The sequence below is a fragment of the Lichenostomus cassidix genome, chromosome 2 (assembly GCF_008360975.1).
Source record: "Lichenostomus cassidix isolate B80296 chromosome 2, HeHo_3.0, whole genome shotgun sequence".
In the NCBI taxonomy this organism is placed as follows: Eukaryota; Metazoa; Chordata; class Aves; order Passeriformes; family Meliphagidae; genus Lichenostomus; species Lichenostomus cassidix.
The window spans coordinates 115,760,528-115,784,175 of record NC_139482.1 but is presented as its reverse complement, the minus strand read 5'-3'; the positions used below and the strand labels follow the sequence as shown (position 1 = coordinate 115,784,175).

The 23,648-nt window shown below is 38.7% G+C and overlaps 1 protein-coding gene across 1 annotated transcript in view; it reads right to left on the bottom strand.

Annotated features, from left to right (window-relative positions):
• The window catches only part of NKAIN3 (sodium/potassium transporting ATPase interacting 3), a 343,480-nt gene that overhangs the window by 170,039 nt on the left and 149,793 nt on the right, over positions 1-23,648 (bottom strand). The window contains 2 exon segments of the mRNA XM_085052921.1: positions 408-488; positions 9,711-9,848. Of these exon segments, the coding sequence (XP_084909047.1) occupies positions 408-488; positions 9,711-9,848 (219 nt within the window).

The window sequence follows — 23,648 nt, the reverse complement described above, 5'->3', positions numbered from 1 at the left end:
TACATTAACCTTCTTGGTAATTTTCTTTAGCTGCTTTCAAAGCAGTCTTGGAAATTCACACTTTTTACACACACTTGAAAATTCAAGCAAAATGACATTGCCTGCTTTTCAACAATCAAAAAGGACCTCAAATTTACAACTGAATACCTTCCCACCTCTCACCTCAGGATGGTACTTCAGAAGGCAACTGTAATTCAGATTCATTGCATTTATGTACTTCAAACCCGTAGCTATTTACTAGCAGGGAGAAGTTCAAACACTACAGTTCTTCTTGGAGGGAAACTCTGAGGATCAAACTGTATGTTCAGACAATCACGTTTTTCCTCTGTGGTTGCAGTCTTCTAAAATCTGAGAGTCCTGCTGTTAGAACACCCTCCCATAAACCTGAAGAAGGTTAAGTGACCTACCTTAGAAAGTCCACCTACTTCCAAATAGAAGCAGATAATGAAAACATTCCAGGTGACCCACAGGGCAGTCCACACCGTGTACTAAGCACAAAGCCGCATGAAAGCAAGAAAGAGAGAAAAATAAAACGTGAAGATGAAACGACTTCATAGTGAGCAGATCAATAATAAAAAACTGATATCAATAAACATTGTTCTTCTGGGAACAGCCAAGCATAGACCATTTAGAATAGGAGTTCTCCCTGCAAAAGTCCCCTAAGAACCACCGGAAATTACAAATCCAATATTCATTGCTCTACTAAATAAATACCAATAAAATAGATTTCTTCTTTACATTATGTTATTGATATAAATTAAGTCCAAAATGCTGACTTAAACACTGGTTTTGGACAATTCTGAGTCATTTTAAAATCATAATTTAGATCTGTTAAAGGAAATTTCAGATAAGCACAATATCTTAAATAAGTAAATATTATTGAAATAACATTTAAATATAATGAAGAAAGGCACAAGAAAAAAAAGAACAACCCACCACCAAATAAAACAGAAGATCTATTGATCCGGTAATCTGGATTTTTTCTTTTTAAACAAATAGGTAAAGTGTAAGTGTGATCTCTTGAGACTCTTTCACAGTAAAATGTACTTTAATTACATTAAAATTAGCCCACTACTTCTCCTACCCTTTTGCCACAAATCTGATCCTACAAAGCACACTTAACAGGTGAACATATCCACACCTCTTCTGGGTTCTCCAGCATTGTACTGAGCTCATACACCACCCACAGCATGAACAGGACATTAATTTGTCTACTTTAAATGATCTTTTGCATTTTAACCTTCAGCACAACACATAGGCACTATTTCTGCACAGATGCACTGTTTACTGACAGTAAATATCTGTATAGAGTTGTACATTGTCCCCACTGAACTCTCCAGGCTCTCCACCTCAGGAGCATTTCACCCTGATGGGCCAAACATTCACACAGCCATGCTGGAGTGACATCCATCAGAACAAATGCAATTTGCACTGCCACTTCACATTTACACACTTAGAACCTTCAGCTAAGAGCTTTTTCAAGTCTAGCTAGCTGTGGCCAGATGAGGGTTAGTATCTATTGTTTTGCTTCAATATAATCACTAAAGCTCAACATACTAGTCTGCAATGCATTGCACAGGTGCCATCAGTTTGACTTTCATGGGCAGTTTTGGGTTATGGTCCCCTCTTCATTCCTCTCCCTGTCATGTATAATGAAAGGATCAGGTAAAGAGGGTTGCATTTTTCCCCACCTTCGTTATTCCCCCCTGCACAGGGCCATTTCTGTACACCAAAAAGGTCACCTGCTTTAATAGAATTTCTTCTAAGGTATGTAGGCAATTGGTCAATGGCTATGGCCCAAGAAGTAGGTAATTAATAAACAAAACAAGAGTAACACTCCTGGGCTGTTTCCTCTGTCTTACACAGAAGGGCAGTGTGGCAACTGAAGGCTGGGTTATTACAAAATATACAAAGCTGCTGTGGCCTGTGAGTAGTATAAAGTCTGCTCTATTCATATGACTAGCTTAGAGTATATTACATTTTATCACATTTGTTGACTTTGTAGTAACTCATCATCAACTACCGATTTTCTAACATTTATATTCATGACATTACGTGCAGTGTGTTCAAAATTAATGAACAATTCATACAATCCCACTTGCATGTAAAAAGCAGAGTTGAGACTATTCAGGAGAATTCTCCTTTTGAAGAAAGAATTTTTTTATCTCTCCGTGAGCTAAATCTGTCACCACAACAGAAGGAATTCTATTTGATCTGCCAGGCCAAGCCAAATCTGTTAATGGCCTCATTCTGTCCCATGGGCACCAATGACAGCATTATACTGTGCAGGCAAAAACTGCCTGAACATGCTTTCCCAGGCCAGGCTGTGCTGTTTTACACAGCTAGGGCCAGTTTGGTTCCTGATCCACCATGAGGATTACTGAAAGAGAAGTGCAGGTGCAAAGCAGGTGTGCACCTTGAACCCAAACTGCTGTGGATGGAAAGGCTCTTCCTACACTCTCACTGAGCTGCAGAAATATCAATTTGAGCTTTGTAAATTTAAGTTTATGCTTTGTAAAAATAATTACACTAGATTCAGTAATTAGTACTAATAATTTTTTTAAGTAGGAAAGTTACTGTCTTCTTCGATATGCAAGGAGCAAATGTTTTCCTTGCATAATTTTATACATACTTAAGGAAAGGCTATAAGACAGCAAAGGCAAGAAAGCAAAATCAGGAAATGTCAGAATTTGGGCAGTGTATGCCAACTTTTCTATTTTGTGGCTGTGCAATACAATGCAAATATTAATTAACTCATCATAGATATATTTTTATTTTAAAAGATCATACCTCCCCTAACACATTTTATGAACAGCTAGCTCAATACTTCTTTTCTCCTTGTTGCTCAGACCCTGCTCTGAGGACAGAATATTAATTTACTCATGAGGTTTACTAAGATGCTCATCGCTGTAATGTGTGAGAGCTGCACAAACATTAACTAATTTATTTTATGTTATAAGGGAATGATACAGCTCTCAGAATGCAAATGATGTTCTGATACATGCAGAGATTACATTCAGAAGTATTCATATGTTATAAGCATCCAACTTCAGGTCCTTAGAAGTACATTTTTCAGAACAGTTGAGGTTATACAGTATTTTATAAACTCAGTGTTCAGCTCCCTGTGGCTGAGCATGCAGCACTTCTGCAAATCAGACCACAAGGTCTCAAGACAAGAACCCAGAATGCAAAGGGAAAACAGAGTATGTGACAGGTTTGGTTAAAGTGACTTGCTTTGTGTCACAAAAGGTTTCAGTGGTTGAGAGCAGAGATAAAACTCAGCTACCCAGCACAGCCTTCACAGCAAAAGCAATCCTTTTTTCTTGGTAGCATGTGCCTCGCTCTTCCCTTTGTCTTCTCTTTTCTGAAAGTGAGGTTTATATTGACTATCTGTGATCACTAGAAAACCCCCAAATGTCTGTCCTTTCTGCTGAATCTGAGGCAAATACATAAAAGAATCACAGTAAGATTGCACAGTAGGGCATTAATAACAACTTTTCTAAAGTTTTGAGTGTTTCTTTCTGAAAATTTTGTAATACTTTCTGATATTATATATATTGTGTACATTTATATGAGCATATCTACTAGGTTAAAAAAAAAAACCATCAAGCATTACATTGTGTGGCATCACACTAACACCTGCTTGAGTCATTAAGAAAGGTGTAATGTTTAGATCCATGATGCAGACTTCTTTTTGCTAGCAGAGCAACAGCCCAAATTGTTATCCTCTGTGTGAAGGGACATGCCATGCATGCTGGCAATTTTCTCTCAGCATAGGAATGGTTACAGTCTGAGACATCAGGTCCACATTGACCCTCAGGTTTCATTTCCCTCCCTAGGGATCTGACCTACCATTCAACCTCTCCCACTCCATGTCCTGAACATTATCCTGTCCATCCTGCTGTGTCTGCTCACTCTTACTTCCCCACACTGAGTGATTCCTGCCCAATTCTTTGGCCAGCCACATTCAGTCCACCCCAACTGAGCTGGTCTCATTGTCAATGCCATAACCCTCACCATATCTGGCATGAAGTGAGGAATTTTCCACACAGGTTGAATCAGTAAGAGTTGGTACTTTTATTTTTATTCCTCATATGATGCACCACTTAAAAATCACCTGGACATTTTTGTAACAGATCTCTTCTAGTGGAAGGACCTAGGACCAGGTCCTAATTTTTGCTTATTTCTCCCCATGATGCACTATATCTTTTTTTGCTTTGGTCTTTTGCACTAAGGATTGTATACTATGTGGTGTGAGGAAGTATTTAAAGCCCTATAAGTAATGTGGAGGGAGTGCTCACTAAACCTTGTAGGTTAAATGTCTAATAAGTTACTGACCAGCCTAGCAGGTTTCTTTCACATCCCCTTTCATAATGCCTGCCTCTCTACAACACTGAGATTTCTATTTCTTTTTTGACTCTAAGGTCATATTGATACCAATGCAGAGATATATTTAATATATCAGTGAAATACAAACATTTTTAGAGTTAAAACATTTGCACTGGATGGACTCAATGACACAAAAACAACTGGTTAAGGTAAAAGAAAAAAGGGTATTTTCTAAGTTTGAATATTATAAGGATTGTGGGATAAGTTTAGCTTTAATGAATAAACTCTCTCAAGTGTATATTTAAATCTGAAGTGCAGCAACTAGTCTGAGAGTGTCATGGCATTAGAAGGAATGAAGGATGGCTTGGGGATACTTGAAGGGAAAGGAGCAGTGATTGAGTCATCAAACCATCCCCTGTAATACCTGGCATCAGTACTTGCAGAGCCTTATTAGCCATACTTATGAAAGATGGCAAGGGAAGTGACATAAATCAACATGATGGAGCAGTAACAACACAGGACTTACCAGGAAGGATCTTCAACAAGTAATTTTGGAAGCCTAAATATTTCCCTTGCGTTTTCACTATCTATATAACATTTGTTTGGATACTATATGAATTATCCTATACAGCCTTTCTTCTGCTTTTCTGTCTCTTTATCTGTTTTGGGCTTTTTTCAGAAACTGTCTCCTAGATTTTTAACAGTATCCACTGCCATATTATTTAATTGAATACATTAAGGCAAGTAAAGCAGAGATTTCCACCATAGATCCTCCCTATTTAAGTGTATTATTTTCATCCCTCTCTGTTCATTAACACATTTTTATTCAGCTTTAGGCCTGGCTTGTGCAGTTTTAGCTATATGACTCATCATTCAGAAGCCTTTTGAAGTCCCATATCAGAAGCAGGAGAGGGGGAAAATCCCCAACTTTAACAAGTATCCTGTCATCATCTTTAATCAATTTCAACAGCCTGAAAATCTTGCTGGTGATAGCAAGTTCTATTTAGAAAGGGAAAGCATGAACAAGGAAAAGGATCACAGCAGAGCTCTGAAGCTTCATGACAAGAGTGCAACAGCATAGCTAGAACTGAAATTCAGCTGTTTCTTTCTTCTTTGCAATTGTTTGGGTAAGTTTCAAATGAGCTAATATGGGAAAATTAGGAATCAGCTCTGCACTTTTATATCCCCTGGGAATTTTGCACTGATTTAATTCAGGTACAAAATATTCAAATACTGAAAATAGCACATCCGCTTAGTGACAGGACAAATTGTTCACAACAGTTATCTAAATTACTAATTAATACAAAACCTATTAGAAATAATTATTGGATTTAAACTAATTAGGACATTTGGAGTCAATGCTGTTGCTCACACTCTCTGTTTCCTATGCTCTGAGGACTTGGAATTTTAGGTACGAGCAAGTGAAATTCCAGATTTATTTCAAAATAAATTCCGTACAGTCCTGTATCTGAAGGACTGTAGACAGTGTACATGAATCTCTATTTTTATCTACTTGGAATGACAACTCTATTCAACAGAGATGCCTCATGTATCAGCCACTGCATGGCAGGTCACAGATAGTGGGGCATTTTTTTGGTAGAAAGTTCTCACGGCAAATTTTATATCACTCAAACTAATTTCTTTATTCAGACTTTTAATCTACAATGGCTATGCTTATGCTGCAGCTTATGTGGTCACTAAATCCTAGTGATAAACTGGCCAGCCTGGGTTCAATGGCAGTGGAAGAGTCAGAAGCATGCAACTGCTATTGTGTTTCTATCACAGCCCTCACTGAACTCCTTGGCTGTGCATACCTGCAACAAAAGCTCCATTGTGCCTGCAGAGGCAGTTTCATATTTGACTGCAGCATAGCTGTGCTTCAAGTTATGGTCCTACATGTATTACATTTATTCATTGACTTTCCCATTCCTTACATATGTTAAAATTTGAGGAGACAGGACATGACATACGCAGCATAGGATGACAAAGTGAAAGCTTTTGTGTAACTTCACTTGTCAGGGAAACCCTCAGGCCCAGACTTCATTGCACAGAAGACAGGTTAAAAACATTCTTGTGAGGTTAAACAATGACTCTAGAGCTGGTCAGCTGAAGTCAAGATCACCACCAGAGTATGAGAGATTATCATGAGGACAATTTGTGCTCACATGTGCCAGAATAATTTTGTGAAGACAGTTTACAGAAGTAAACCATTGTATCTGACATGCTTCTCTCTTTACTTAAACTTTTTTTATTGTGACAGGATCATCTGCACTAGTAAAGCTGATTTCCAGGGAAGTCTTATGGAAAAGACAATGGATACTAAGCATACTTTTCTTGAAACAACTGGTTACTTTTCCAGTTAAACTGGATTAAGTTTAATCTAAATCAGAAGATTAATTTGAATCTAAATCTTCAGCAAGCAGAGCACATAAAAGCATGACTCAACATATCCTTCTGCCACAGACACAGTACTGAATTCTTGGGACACCAACCACTAACAAATCCAGGGCCTTAGATGTGGCTGAAGGTGCAGCTATGGACATGGAAGGCCATAAAGCTTCTCAATTAATTTGAAGCCTAATCCACTGCTCAGAGCCCGGGTAAGAATCTCTCTGCATTGTGTTCAATACCAAAATTCAGGACATTACTGAAGATTTGCATTAAACAGGCTTTATATTTAATGTCAGCAGTAAAAGTTTATCAGTATAACAGTATAACAGGACTGTGTTTTAAAAAGGTTTCAGAAGAAGGGAGGCAAATTATAGCCTTCCTTGGGAGAGCTGGCTTCAGATTCTCTTTTGCCTTAGTGAAGAGAGCCTGGAGCTGGCACTGCTCAGGGCTGGCAATATCAGCACCACTGACTCCTTCTGGGCTTTCTGGGGACAGTGGACAAAGCTAAATTGTGGTTGGGACAGGAAGCACAGCTTAGGAAGCACAGCTCCTGTGGAGAATGCGTTGGGTAGAGCATGGAAGATCCTCAGCTCAATAAGCTCTTTAAGCTAGGGTAATCCTGCACTGCTGTAGAAAGACTCCATGCATTTTTCTCCTTTGGCTACTTGTTCCCATAGCCCCTCTCTCACCTCTTTCCTTCTGTTGGAACAAGGAAAACACGTCCAATAGCTGACCTGTACTTAAATTAACACCAGTAAAGAAAATAGCTGCTTTTCACCTGGATCTGTTCTGGTTTGGCAGTTTACCAAGTGGTTGAACTGGTGGCTGTGCTGGTGCAAACAGAGGAACAGTGCAAGGACTGAAGGCAGCAGCTGAGCAAAGGGAGTATTGCTGATGCTGTCTTGAGGTATCCACTGAATTCAACCTGAGGGCAAGGCTAGGCATGAGGCTGAACTGATGAGTTTGGAGCTACCAACAAGAGAAGTCTTGCAACTCCTCCTTTCCCCTCCACCTCCACAGTTCATAAACATGCAGTCCCAATCCCTGCCTTATGCCAGCCCAGGCAACCATTGGGAATCTCACAGACTGGATTCAGGTCACCAGTTTAGCAAAAATCTCTCTGCTTTTGCTAGGTTGATTTTCTGACAGCTTAGAAATGGAACTGACTTACTGACAGGTCCAGTTAACTCCTGCCAGAAGTGGGGGGGAGGATCTGGAGAAGTGTTCAGTCAGGGAATAGCGGGGACAGGAAGGCATGACAGCCACCCTCTTCTGCTGGTGTTGAGTTGTGAGGTTGGTTACTGACACCTGGTGTTACAGACACCCTTCAGACTTCAGGATTTAGCACAAACTATTCCCACTTCACTGTAAACCCTGTTAGTAAGGATATAATCACAGATTGTTCAGAGAGTTGGCAGTGGAATAAAGAAGTGGGTAATCACTTCTGAGTTGGAAGGGACCCCCAAGAATCATCGCGTCCAGCTCTTAAGTGAATGGCCCTCACAGGGATCGAAACTGTGACTTATGGCATTATTAGCACTATGCTCTGACCAACTGAGCTCTAAAGCCTTGATCTTCCCAAATAATGAGTATTTGCACCTACTGTAACTAGAGCTCTTAAATATATGCTTAAAGATAAATCAGAATATGAGTTCAGTTAAATCAGCATAAAGTACCTTGCTGAGAGGTGTTTCTTTTTTTTAATTAGTTTTCTGCCTCTACTTTAAACAACCTTCGTATAGCTTAAAATGTTCAATTACATCAGAAAAGATACAGAAACAGTCAACATCTGTTGTATTTCATTTGAAAATTAAAACAGAGCTTGCATCATTGAACCGCAGTGCTGAACTTGAGGGGCAAGAATTTTGTAGTGTTGCACTTCAGATATGAATTTCCCACATAATTTTACAGACACTTACACTCGCTTCTTAATTATAAAATGGAGAGCATGAAGAAGAAAGGTGAGTCATCAATACATGGATGCCCAGCTTTTCAACCACAGGTAATAGATAAAAGCACTATTTTTTATATCAATCCATTTTCAATTTGTTACAGTCTACTTGTAAGGTTAACTAATATGAGTATATTCTTGGATGCACTTTTTGTTCACTTTTTCTTTTAAGACATGACAAAGAATTACAGGATTCCAGGCTTGACTACAAAAGATGAAGCTTTTTAAGTATTTTTTTAATGAGTTTTCCCCACTAGACATTTATTTCATTCTTTTGTGAGGAAAAAGAAAGATAACTTTAGCCTCTTAAAATCCATTATTGGCAACACAACCAAAGTGTTCCAAATACAGCTATTACCAGGTAAAGACATAATATTCATCCATTCAGGAGAGAACATGGGGGAGGAACAGAATTTTTTTTTGTTGGCAGTTAACTTCACAACTTTGGAGGTTCTTTTTATTCTTGGCTATATTGAGAACATGGGGAAAAAAACAACTGTGAAGATTCAAGTTACAAGCATTAGAGAGAATTCACAATAATTTAGGGTCAAAGCCATAAATACAGATCTTGACAAAATTATAAGTAAGTGAGAAGGAGACTTCTTTGGAGCCCATGGGCCAAAGGACAAAACAAATTTTCACAATCCCTACTTCTCCCTGCTTAAGAGAAAGATGTAGCTAAATATACCTTGACCCTTGCAAATATTTTTTTTTTAATCACTACCAATTCTGCTTGTCTGTTGCAAAAAGAATAATTTGTATTTAATTTCTTTATTTACCCATAGTCTAATTAACTTGTACCATGGTGATAATTTTAGCAGCACTTTCTCTAGATTACCTGGTTTTGATAACATCCAAAATTGCAAAAAATCCACTTAGCAGTCCTAAATTTGCAAAAAGACATGGAGACCTCTACAGTTGCTACAGAAATACCATCTGGTGTTTTGAAACCAAGAAAATTCTGCTTTGTAATATGACAGGTTTTAAAACTAATTGCAAAAAAAAAAAAATATATATATATATAATAAATGAGACTTACCACAACTATATATCGAGGCCTAAACTGGATGGTTCCAAACAAGCCCAAAATGACAACTATTATTTGTAGGAAATTGCCAAGGATAGGAGCCCACTGGAAACCCAGGAAGTCAAAGATTTGTCTCTCTAACGCTGCCAGCTGTAAGAAAACACATAAACAGAACATCCACTTTTTAATTATGGGTGAAACAGAACACTTGACACTTTCTTATTTGCACCAGGCTTCACCAGCAAGTGAGCAAAGCTGTGCAAACCTTGCTGTTGCTTCTGAAATATTATCATGCTCTCTCCCTTTCCCGTGCCATTGTTTTCTTAGCTTTAGTCTCAACTAGACTCAAGTGCAAGTTCCTCAATTTTCTCCTGAAAGCCCAAAAGAGCAGAGCAGTCCCAGATGTGGTCACTGTGATCCCAGGAGTTCCTTAATGCAGGAATTAAGGAAGACTGCTGGGAGCTCCTCACTACCCAAGGCATACACAGAGGCTCAGGGGGTGAAAGGCAGTAGAAAATGCTGGAAGACCTCAGAGCAAACTGCTTCAAAACCAAGAGCCAAATGAGCCATCTGTGCTCTTCAAAAGCTGTGACATTACTTTGGGCAACTGCAAATCAGAAAGAAATGGTGGCAGCCTAATAGCTCTCTTCCCGCTGTCCCTATGGCATTTTGGGTCTGGATTTAGTTGGGTGTGGAAAAGGAGGAAACTAAGAAATTTCAACCTTCATCCTTGCATCAGTATGTGGTTATTAGGTAATTCTGCATTTCTGAACATTAGACAAAAAACAAAAAGCCAGTTATAAAATTCTTCTGCAAATACATTTGCTACTCATTTATTACAATCCATTCCACTCTTCTAAACATAGAAAAATCAACTTTCTTAGCAGCACATTTGTTGAAGCTTAAACGTGGTTCAATATTTTTGCAGCTGCAGCAAGATATTCTTGAGCAGCTAAATAGAAACCTACTGAGAAACAACTGAGTTTCTGCGCTTGCTAGAATTTATTAACATCTACTTGATTTTGCTACATTGTTACAAACCCTAAAATTTACTGAAATACGCACTTACAATATTTATAACTGAGACAGATGGAGCAAGCATGGCTCTATGAATACCAACCAAAGTATTATCATTTGTGGGTATTTCACATAAACCATTTCATTTTACACATTATGGCCAGATTCAATCTTCACCTGCAAGATGGGCTAGGTGTCACTGAGAGCAAAATCCATCTTTTCTGCACAGAAAACCTCTCTTACAGTAGACATGAAAACCGCAGTCTCTATGCTAAGGTTAATAAATATGATAAATCTAAACAATGAAATGAACTAAAGTTGAATCATCACCTTGGTGCAGCTCCTTTGCAATCAGTGAAGTTACATTGACTTTTATCAGCTAAACATCTGGCCCAGCATACATAAATGAAAAATCACACAGTACACTACAGAGGTGCCCCAAATCCCACTTGCAAGATGGTAAAGAAAGAGTTTTGAAAGATCTTTGGCAGAGGTAGAACTTACAGTTTATGGTCTAGCAACAACATACTGAGAATCCTATATCACACAGGAAGGCATTTATGACATCCATGACCATAGCCAGAGATGTTTTCATTCCCATTACAAGTGGAAAACTTCTGGGTCAGCAAAACAGCTAAAAAATTCACAGACCACCAGTTTTCAGAGACGATGCATCTTCTTCCTGGAGCCATGACATTACCAAGCAAGCAGAGGGTGGAGCTGTCAAACCAGACTAGGATTTGCTTAGTGCCACCTCTGCCCTGACATTCAATGAAACTCTCCTGCAGCCTTGGTTTTCACCTGTAGCAATAAATGGACAGTGTCCTATCGCACTCCCAGCACTGAAGGCAGCTGGCTTAGGATGGTGTCCATTAAAGTGCCCTTGGCTCTGAAACACAGCAGCTGTGTGCAAACTATATACTTACCTACTCAAAACGGCCCTTGGCCATGGGGGAACCCTTTGGGAAGACCACTGGGCACAATAACCCTGGTCTAATGGCTCACTAACATCCACCATGTCACTGCCTGGCTTCTGCCCTAGGCACATGAGAACGTGCTGGTGTACCGAGCAGAGAGCTTGCCCAGAGTGGGTATTGAGACAATTCACTTCACACTGGTGGGTCACTGCAAGACATGGATGCCATTATGCATTTCATGTAGCTTTGAAACACCTAGAGCTATCTGAAAGACAAATGCCTGCAGCACAGATATGAATGAAGCTGTATCTGTCCCTTCTTAAACTGACCCTCAGGATAAGCTTTCAGATCAGCACCTTAAATGACTGAAAAACATATCCTGGAACATCAATGAACACAGCGACTACGCTTTGCCACCAGACTCACGCTAAAAGGCTTGGTGTTCAGCTCATGCCTAAACTGGATCAGATAAAGTTTGCCTTCATGTGATATCTACAAGTTCTGAGTAAATCCATCAGGCAGGTCTAGGCTCCCATGAAATAGCACAGTGGCCACAAGCATATTCCCACAAATGAGGGTGCACATGTATATATTCACCAGAGACAGAATTACACAGAAAGGAATTATTAGTCTTTCCATGGATTACTGTGGTTAAGGCACCAACCACAAAAACAGAGAAATAAAGTTTAATTTCCTCTCCTGCTGCCTACTGATATTTTCATTCCTCTCCTCCTACTTCCTATCCATTAGGATACCAAGGGAAACAGCTTCTCTTTGAAGCTGTGTCACAGGCAAAAAAAGTAAAAATTAGTATTTTGTGAGTCAGAAAGAGAGCACAAGCAGAAACATGAGTTTACAGTCTATTGCTTATGGCACTTACACAAAACTGGGAGAGTTGCTTGTGTTTCTTGCCTGCAGGGCTCGCTCTTTATTTTATATACAGTGACAGCATGAAACCACTGAAGGAGCCCTAGAAACAGGATGCCAAGCATACAGTACCATTCCTTCTCACTAAGTGTTTTCACCATTAGGCTATGCAGAGAGACCTTCCTGCACAAAGTCTCATTTATTTTGCTCTTGTTGCCAACACAGAGTAATTTGTCTCATCCCTAAAGCCCACAGAATACATTAGCAGGGGTGGTGTGGGGGTGAGGGGAATCTAAAGAAAAGAAACAGATAGGAGGCATGTCTTTCCTCCTCAAATTGCTACTCTCTTCTAAATTTTAACACCTTGCAGGCAACACAGGTAGAAATTAAAAACCTAATAATTCATGATCATGGCAGAGGAAACATACTAGGTTCTGTTTTCTTTATACCATGAGCAATATGCAGTGAATAGAGGAAACATCTGAGTGCTGCTGTTCATACGTCTAATATATCACCCAACAGAGCCCCCAAGAAGCAGTGAAGGCCACAAAGTTTTTAGCTCTGAGCAAATGAAAAAGCAATCCCTAACACAAGCTGTGATTCCAGTAATTCACTGGACAGAAATCATCAAAATAAAAGGAAGGAAACAGGCAGCTGTGCACATTTGCAGGCTAGTTTTGCACTGATATGAAGAGCCCACACCGTCTGTGTTGGCCCAAATCCAAAATCTCTGTAGCCATCAGTGGCCACCAGACTAGCCTAGATTCTGTGAAAAAATGGAGTTTTGTGCAAGTGAGTACTTCAAAATGCTACACCATAAACGTTTTGATTATAACGAGGCTGTTTTTCTCAACAAGAATTTTTTGCCTCAACAAGACATTTTTCTGCATGAATTTCTAATTTCATCACCATTTTCAGATTTTTATGAAAACAGCCTAAAAAAACTGAACCCTGAGAGAAGGGAGAGGTTCTCAAAATCAACTGGCTCAACTTCTCCCATTGCTAGAAGACAGATATCAACTTAGTAGGACAGAGGAGCTCAAGGCTGGAGCTGGGGTGTGCTCCATGTGAGTGAGCTCCTCTGGGGGTTTAGCACCATACCACTTCACTAACAAGTGGGGAGAGGCTGCACTTCCACCGCTTGTGATAACTAAGACAACAAAGTTTGGGAGTGTCCATAATAAAATGTTGTTTGATGCCTTTTTTTTAAAATGAGTAACACAGAAGTGGAATGAAAACTCAAACCTTTCTTGCAAATATAAGAGGAGGGTTTGTTTTGGAAACTTAAACACCAGGTGTATGTTTTTAATGAAAGCTACAACCGCAGAAGGGTGAAAAATTTTTATGAGAACTTATAAAAATCTATCAAAGCTCATAGGAAATAACATTTTCTTATCAAAACAACACTTGGAAAAGGATACATGATATTTCTTACTACTGCTGGCAAGGGAGTGCTTTGTTATTTAGTCGTCATCATCGCTGACAATCTTGTAATGTAAAGTGCATGACTCGGGAGACCAGGACTAGCAGTAAAATGCTCTAGTGGGACTGTAGCAGTTCACTTAATGAAGTCTTGGATTTTTACCTCTTTGTTTCACTAAGTCTTCCAAACATTTCCCATTTCCCACTTCCTGCAGAGCACAAGGAGAAGATGGGGCTGCAATAAAGTCATTCAGGGTGAACATTCTTTTCTGGCCATGCTCAAGCTCTTTTGGATTAAGAGCAACAAAAAATTTAGGTGAACTAATCTGAATTCTGAGCTTGTTCACCTAGAGGGATCAACCAGATGTGCACAGAATTGGAACTTCCTGAACAGAAGAAACAGTGCAACTGTAGCATTAATGTTTCATATACAGCTTAACACAAAGGAGTACCAAAATAAAAGGCAGCAATAGCAATGCTGCATAGGATCTGTGGAAAGAAATCACCAAGCTGTTCCTAGTCAGCAGAGAAATCAAAAAACATTTTTGAGAGAAGGTTTCAACAGGGTGCCCTGTGGATTAAACCCCTTCTCTAAATTCTCAGGTCCTATTATACTTCAAAATATATATCAGAAGCTGTCTGAGTGATGAGACACCACAGCAGAGTTACAAAGTCAACTTTTCAAAATACGTGTTAAAACTCAATTTTCTCTTCTATCAGAACCATCACAGAGAATAGTCAGTTTTATATTTTAATGGAAAATTTTTATAAATGGCATGTTAGTCTGAGATTAATAAATAGATCCAAATTCATAACAGAAGTCACTGTATCAAGATGAAGGGTTTCCATATGTAATAGATCATTTCATACAAGACCTAAAAGTGGCTTGATATAAACAGAAGACTATAAAATTGCTTAATGTAAAAATAAAAGGTTAATGATACAGCTGCAAATTTGATACCCTATAAATTACTAAATTTACAAATCGGGAAGTATAATTGATGCTCTCTTTGATATTAAAAAGTTGCTTCAATCTGTCACATAAGACAACCCCTAGAAATTTTAACAACCAGAAAAATATAAATACTATATCTAATAAATTTGTATTTGAGAAATCCAACAAAAATCATAAAAGAAAATATTTTATAACTAGAGAGCTGTAAAACTATATCACTCTGAAATCTTATATGAAATAAAGAACAATTTTAAAAGCCAGGGGGGGAAAAAAAGAGAAAAATTATTATAACTTCCTAAATGGACACTTCTACTGCTACAAATGGACTCAATTTTCAAAACTTAAAATAGTTTACAAAAAAACAGTGGACCAAAAAATTACAGTTCATAGCATTCATTTTCTAAATTCAAGTCAGGAATTATCTGAAATATTTGAATTATGCATGGTAGACTCAGACTTGGCTGATGTTGCTAATAATTATCACAGGAGAAGTTCCAGGGCACAGCTCATCATCCATACAAACTATTGCTCCTAAAGATAAAGATGTTTTCTCCAAAATTCTCAGCTTCATCTTATGGTCATAAATTTAACCTGTGGCTTCAGGTGGAGTTTCCTGGATATGATGAATCTCCAAGGACTGTTGTTCTTTTTACATTACCACTGTTTCCAATGTGCTGTGCTGAATCACAGACAGTTTAGTCCAGCTTGGCAGATGTAGCTGTTAAAAACTGAAGTAGTTCCCAAGCCTCCTCCAGGAAACTCTACCTGGAGTTTTAAGTGTCCTCTGTTCTGAAGCCCCAGGATAGCTTTGCTAACCTCAGTAGTGCCATCACCTTTTCCTCACAACCTACCATCCCATCGCATAGCATTGCATCCCACCCTCTCCTGTCCTGTCCTGTCCTGTCCTGTCCTGTCCTGTCCTGTCCTCTCCTCTCCTCTCCTCTCCTCTCCTCTCCTCTCCTCTCCTCTCCTCTCCTCTCCTTCCTTCTTTCCTTCCCTTCTCCCTTCCTTCTTTTGTGCCCAGACTGGTGAGCACTCTGGAAAAGCTCAGAGCAACACGAGGAAGAGGGCAATGTGAGGCAGGAGAGGAGCAGTGGGAGCCTCCCACACCACCCTGTAGTCTGAGCACTCAGCTGGAATAGACAAGACCTTGGATCAAGGTCATTCCTAGCACTAGCACATTTGACTTAAAGTCTCTCTTCACAGTCCAGCGCTTTAAGGTGTCTATTTCCTTTTCCTTGACAGATGTTCCACTGAGAAAACATTTTTGTAAAACCTTGGGGCAAATGTTCAATGTTCAGATCATACTTTTACATTGTTTTGGAGAATACGCAGGTCCTAATTTAAGGGGAAAAGACATCAAAAAGCTGCCAAGCTACTCTGGAAAAAACATCAGCACTGGAGAGTAACAGATTGACTTACCACATGCTAAAATCCAGGCTTTCTAACAGAAAACTAACAGGTGATAAAAGAAGAAGGTTAAAATAAATAAGCAAATAAATAAGTTGCATCAAAGACCGATGGTAATGCATAAACCACTTTTTACACAAATTTTATACTCCTGCTGGGATTTCAGAATTTTACTGACAGGCTTGACATCAGTAGAAAAGAAGGCAAGCATTAACATGAGAGAAATGTCAGGTTTTTAATGCAGGGGAGAGCATTTAAACCTGAAGTGGAAGGGAGGTGTCAGATGATCACTCTTAGCTGAAGAATGCTATTTAGCACGTTACTGTTCCTCAGCTAAATATTACAGCCTCCTTATCTGTAACTTACCATCTTGCAATAGAGGCTTCATTACCAAACATCAGTGTAGTCTGTGTCACTATTAAATGTTAAACTTTGACTTAGATCACTTCTTTGGTGACAGTAAAAGCAATCATCTGACCACAGAAGAAACTCTCATTAGATTTTTAATGATCTGCATTCACTTGTCCAAGTGAAATACTAGCTTTTGGGTGATTTTAAGATGGTAATCCCTTATAACAGCTCACTAAATACATTTATAAGACCATGTGTCATGGAGGTTATTGAATGTCAGGAAAGATTCTGAGTAAATCACTAATATTTATAGTAAGTTCAGTTTAATGGAGCAAAAGAGAAACTGTTAGCTTTCTGACATGTAATTGTCAGAGAAGAAAAAATCCCTGATGATCAAAAGTGCTTTTGCAGTGTTGCTCAGACAGGTAATTGGCTGTCACTTGAGTAACTTTAAATAAAATACAAAGCAAAAGAAATATATGTGCTGAAGAAGCTCAATAAAAGAGTAATAGCCAAGATTAGTGATGGCCAAAGCAGAAAAACAAAGAAAAGAAAGGCATGTTCGATAAAAAAAGTCATCATTATAAGAGAGCCTGTGCTGCATTTCAACAGTGAATGCTATTCTTATTCAGCTGTTCAACTCACATGGAAAATACTCTGAACTAAGTAAACATCTTTCCACCATTCTGGTAACTGCTTTGGTGAATGAGTTCATTGGAGGGTAATGGTATTGATAGCTTATAATATTGCTGAAGACATGATATTTTAACAAAATAGTATTTTTTTTTCCTGAGGAGAAAAAAAGTTTCACTCCTCAATAATTTACCAGTTGTTCTTTGATAAATGCTTGAGAAAAAAGACAGGTAAGGAGTGAATAGTATTTGTTCAAAGATTTTTGAAAGTCAATACATTGCTCTAACATCTCAGAACCAAAACACTCCACTAAATGAATGGCAAAGAAGTTGATCTCATCAGAGAATTTGGACCATAGTATAAAAAGGAGAGCTGGCAAATGCCAGACCTTAAAACATATAAATGTGCTGAAAAGATTCTTTTCTCCACATTTTAACAAATACATACATATATTTAATACCACTATTTAACATTATCAGACAGGCACAAACATAGGTAATTCTTAACAGAAAAGTGCTTTTCTAATTACGTGTAGTACAAAAGCCTTGCAACCACACTGGTGGTGTGCAGGAATTTTTTGAATGATGGATTTGATATGATGTTGTTATGTATTCCACCAAACTGAGCCCAACCCTCCAGTTGCTCACACCAAGCCAAAAGAAGTTATGACTGCATCAAGGCTGCAGGATCTGGCTCAGAAAAGCAATAGCAAATTATTTAAGAATCTCATCAGCACGAGAAGAAGAGTTTGTTAATATTTATTCTGCAGGGTCACCTGACTGCAGTGATATAAAAGGTGTCATAAAATAGTCCCAGTTCCCAGCACACTAGAGGTGCCAGGGTGATATACCCGAGGCTGATGGCTACATCTGTACCAAACAGACACTATAAAAACGCAGTTACAGTCTGTGGGTAGCCATGATAGGGAAGAAGACAGCTATTGTAATAAAACCCCATAACGCCAACTCGTTACAGCACAGTGATTTAAGATTGAATTTCAACCCTCCAACGAAGCTGTAACTGATCCCAAAACGCTAAAGTCCAGCCCCTTGGCTGCTTGACCTATAAAATCCAGCAAACAGCTGGAATGGATGTGCTTATAATGGCATTTAAGACTCCCTTGGTTGTTTCATTTAAATGCCAGCCCATATATAGCAAAAGGCAGTGTAAGACATGGTTATAGGTTAAAGATCTTTAAAGATTTCTATCTTACTATGAATGAACAAGTCCATGTCAAAAGATACTAGAGAGAATGGAAAAGCAAATTACAATTGTCTTCTTTATATCAAGCTGCATATGTGGTGGATTTAGTCCAAAAGAAAGATTTCATTCGCCCCACCATTACATCCTTCACATCTTCAAATACTAAATTCTCATAACTGTAATGTTGACTTTTTTCATTTATTTGCACATTTGAGCACATCCAGTAAGCCTCTGTTCCTTCACAGGTTTTCCCAATACTCAGGTTTAAGAAATGGTGGAGTAAAGTACTTACTGACTAACTAACAATAGTGAGAAATGAACATGTTTACTACTACTTTGAATTCCCAAGACACAGTAGGCAAGGTAAGGAGGTAACAGGTGATGCCAGCACTTGATAACAACGAAGCTGACAGCCTTAGATCCCTCCTAGATTCTGATGACTATGGTATCCAGTTAAAAAAAAAAAGAGAGGAAAATGAGAGAAAAAGAAAAAGCTGAGAACATTTGCTGCAGGATCTGTGTCCAACCCATCCCCAGCATGAAGAGACTGACTGTGAGGGAAGAGAGGCTGAGATGAGCACCCAGACTGCCAGGCCTAAGAAGAATTGAAATCCCTGTAGGGCAAACAGGTAAAACAGTATTTAGAGCCCCTAGTAGATGAATGCCATGCTCCTTCTGCCCAAAGAACAACTCTATTCTTACAAAACACATCTCTTTTATGACTCTTTAAAGCCTATTAAACTATGCTTTAATGCAGGCTCCAAAAGACAGACATTAAACCAGATGGAGCTCTCCTTTCATGACTAAGGAAGATAAATGTTCAAAACTCACAAGGACCTGGACAAGTTGGACAGTTAGTTCAAGGTCCAAGTTCAATGAAATATAATTGTTTGATATGAGCTTTGGAATAAAATATCAAATGGCACAAATTGATTCATGCCAGATTTTGAGAAACATAATATTTCCCACAGGATGGTGCATCTTATGTTTAGTTTGTGGTTCCAAAAGGGCAGTGTATCTTCAATCACCAATTCTCTTCAGGCAAAACAAAGGATTAAGCCAAGGCAGCCAAGTAACAAAAATCATGTGCTGGCTGTTACCCCTAACTTGAGCCACAGCAAAGAGCCTATTTCCACAGCAGGGAGATGTCCAGATGTCTGTCTGGATATGTTTCTGGTTTTTTCCCCAGAAACCTTCTCTCCAATGCATGTCTCGAGTGCCAGTCGTGCAAAAATAGATGAACGAGAGACTTATATTCGACAGATGCACAAAGGGAAAAAAAGGAGTTTAGCACTAGCTCAGAAGTCTGATGACGTGTCTAAATAGGTCCCTGCACTGCAGCTCATTCATTTGCTGTCAAATGCCAATTTCAAGCACAGCAGAAACACTCATGGGTCCTTTGACTCTGTCGCTGCAGATGATGAGATTGCATTGATGTTGCCATTGCACTGACAAGAAGACTCTCTGATATTGGATCATTTCATATTGTCATGTAAAAGACTGAAATATCCTTCTTTGTTCTTTCTTAACCAGAAGCAGGAAGATAGTTCCTATCCTTTGTTTACAGCATAGCAAAAACATTTCTCTGCCTCCTGAGTTATTTGGCCAGGAAAAAGGGTTAGGATAGGACTAAATAGCAGCAAGACAAATATTTTGACCTCATGCTATCTAAAGTAATTAATCAATAAAGTCTATGTTATTAATAACTTCTGATAGAGGGCTATATGGGCATTTTTGTCTCATTTAGGCATATAAGTATGTTTTGATTAAAAAGAATGGGAAATCTGAGCTTATTCTCAAACATGAAAGAAGAATACTGTAGTTAGAGGTAGGTGACAGCATAGCAATATCTTGCTTTAAATCTCACTCTTTTCCATGCATTCTAAAATCTGGCCATTCTCTTGTAGAAATAAAACTCCAAATTCACATTAATTGCTGTGATTTTGTAGCCTCCTCACATAGACTGGAGGACGAAATTCTTAAACTATATATATAAAGTACATGTATGGTTTACTAGAAAGTTGTCAACAGAAACACTCATTCTGAAAAATTACTGTTTTAGAGCTACAGGGAAATTAAATATGTCTTTTGGGTCATCTAAGCTAGATTCTCTGACAACAAAATTAATTCTGCTCTCAGCTCCTTTAAGGAGTTTAATTTCTACATAAACTGGCTTGATTCCCTAATCCTTTTGGAATGCCATTCCAAAATGTTGTTGTTTAAACAGCACCTGTTTCACCTTGAATTCACTTTCCCTAACATGTGTGGCCAGCATTTTTCTAGATGTGCAGATGAACTTCTGCATGTTCTTTTTCCAATGGAAATGAATATTTTCATTTGGAATCAAATAAGAAGATCTTGACTGTGGCTACTCAAAACCAGGTAATTCATAGTTCATAAGAAAAAAGGATGAATTATGATCTGAATTTAAAACAAGTATTTAGAAGTCGGGATGATCCCTTTCAGGGTCATTTTAAAACTCAAATGTATATATATAGAAGTGTAAAAATTCTGTGTATGTTACATATTTGGAACTCTCAAAAAATTAGTGTTCAAATAGTTTAATCTTAACTTTTTGCTCTGATTTTATCAGAACTTAATTCATCTCTCAGTCACTTCCATTTGTTTTGTTATTTCCATTTAATCCTCCAACTTCTGCTTTTTCTCCATAACAGTTGGACTGCAATGGTTAAAAAAAGTTTGTCTAGCCTTGGTCTTGCAAACCACAGATGCAGTAATTATCTCCCTTTACCTTCCCAATTCCTGCCACTCTCTACTAGCCCCACTGCTGATATTTCAGTATGCACTACAAAAAGATGATAACTAGTGATGTTCAGTGGAGCTCTTCACTTATCTCAGCAGTGTTCTCTATTTATCCCATCAGTCAAACCTTCTCCAGCAGCTCTTTTGTCCATTCCTAAGCACAGCCAAGACATACTCATACTTGTCAATTGTCTCTCAAAAGGCTTGGAGCAGAACAAACAAATTGAGGAAAGCAGGGGGGCTACCAGAATGTCACAAAAGACACCAATGCTGTTCAAAGGCTGGAGGTAATTATTCCTAATTATCTAGAGATGCTCAGCAAGACTATGGCAGGCAAAAGTGAAGACAGAGACTGATCTGAAGACATGCAGTATAATAGATTCCCATGGTAGAAGATTTCTCCTTTGGATTTCAGAGTATTGATCCCAAAGATTTGCAAAATTCCTCAAATGTTTGTCAGTTTGTGTTAATGATATGTAAATGTTCCTATACAACTGAGGTAAGAACACAATAGCCTTTATTAGTTGCAAAGTATCACAAGTCTGTGTCCTGTGCTTTTCTGAGCTGCTGCTCAGTAATGTTTCCTCCAGACTCCCTGGATTGCATAGGTTGATGCTGTGCAAATACCTCCTGGCTATCATCCAGAACTGTGCAAACTGCCCCACGAAACATCAAGAGATTGGAGAGCTGTACAGGAGACCAATGTTTAAGTTAATGCATAGGTCCTACTTGAGTGCCAGAGAGCAAAAATGCTTCATGGAATGGTTAGGGTTGGAGGAAACCTCTGGAGGTCACCAGGTCCAAGCCCCCTGCTGAAGCCAGGCCACTTAGGGTCGTTTCCCCAGGACCATGTCTAGATGACTACTGATTATCTCCCAGGGTAGTGACTCCTCTTTGGGAGACCTGTGCCAGTGCTCAGGCACCCTCACAGTGAAAGCATTTCCTTTTTCAGAGCCTTTCAGTACATTATTTCAAGTGAATGCAGCCGATGTGCCATGACAGTCTCTGCAAAAGAGGGAACTTTTAGAAAATAAAGAAACTCCAAGGCATGTTTCTGTCTTCAAAACATGCTGGTTTTATTGCTATGGCAGATCTGATATGACTAAACCAGGATCAAATCTATAAACTTGAGCAAGTTAGTTTTCATAAGGAGGACAAAAGGAGACAGCACCAAGTAAGAAGCTAAGACAAGTTTAGAGCAAAGGGCTCTGGCAAAATTCAAAAACTGGAACCCTTGGTCTCATCGTTTTCCCCAATGAAGCCAACAGGATTCTTTAGGAACACAAGAGCTACAGGATGACATAAATGATTGAATGGTAAGTGTGCTAAATGGCAGAATTGTCAAAATTCATATAACATGTCTGGAACTTCACAGCACTATGCAATTTCCTCTATTGAATCATGATGTTAACTTAAGAAAAATTAATGTCAGATGAATCAGAACCTGATTAGAGATACTTGCAGTAAAGAAAATTGTTAGACCAACCAATCAATTGATAAGTGAATTAAATGTAAAATATGGGTCAAAAATAAAATTTATCTCAAGCATCTGTGGGAGGAAGACAGTGTGGCTCCATGGCTGAAAAAATTACACTTGGGAAAAGCAGTTGCTGCCAGAAATCTCCAGCATTTCCTACCACAACTATTGGGACCCCAGGCCACAGCAAGAGTTTTGGAAGATGTCACCTAGAGATACTTATTACGGAACTATTGAGGTTCTTATTACTGACAGCACATGCAGTTGGAGCACTGAAACACTTTTTGTCTCCTCTGTTGGTAGGCATTAAGCATGCCTGAGGATGTTTCCTTTGCCTTCTTTTCTGCAAAAGACACAAATTGCATTCACATAGTTTGCAGTGCCAGAAAATATTCTGCCCTGCCCAATATGCATAAGGCTAGAAAGCACATCTCTACCAAATTTGACTTTACTAAATTCTATCTACTTCAAAATTTTCAAGTTGTACTATTTATATGAAGGCAGATCTTTGTCTACTGTTTCCCTGCAGAAGTCGAGTTGGGGGTCTTAAAATTTCAGTAGGCATGACTTAATTTCAATGTTCAGCAAAAAAAAAAAAAAAAAGGAGATTATTCGGAATACTCCAAAATCTTATTTGAGCACAATAAAGCACTACCAAAAATGAGAAATTATGATGACCACAACTATGACTGTCAAACAGGTATGTTTCATCTTTAGTGCAGTATTTGTCTGAAGGTCTTACTGCTGTGCAAGTCAGTCTTAAAAGTTAGTGAAAAGAATCTTTGAAAGTCTGAGTGGATAAAAATGTTACTTGCCTTCCTTCCTTGCTCACATTTTGTCTATCCAAAATAGATGGATTAGTACAAAATGTGAAGGAAAGCCTTTAAACCTGGGGAAAAAACCCTGCTGCAGACCTTCTGCCTCATTTAATTTTA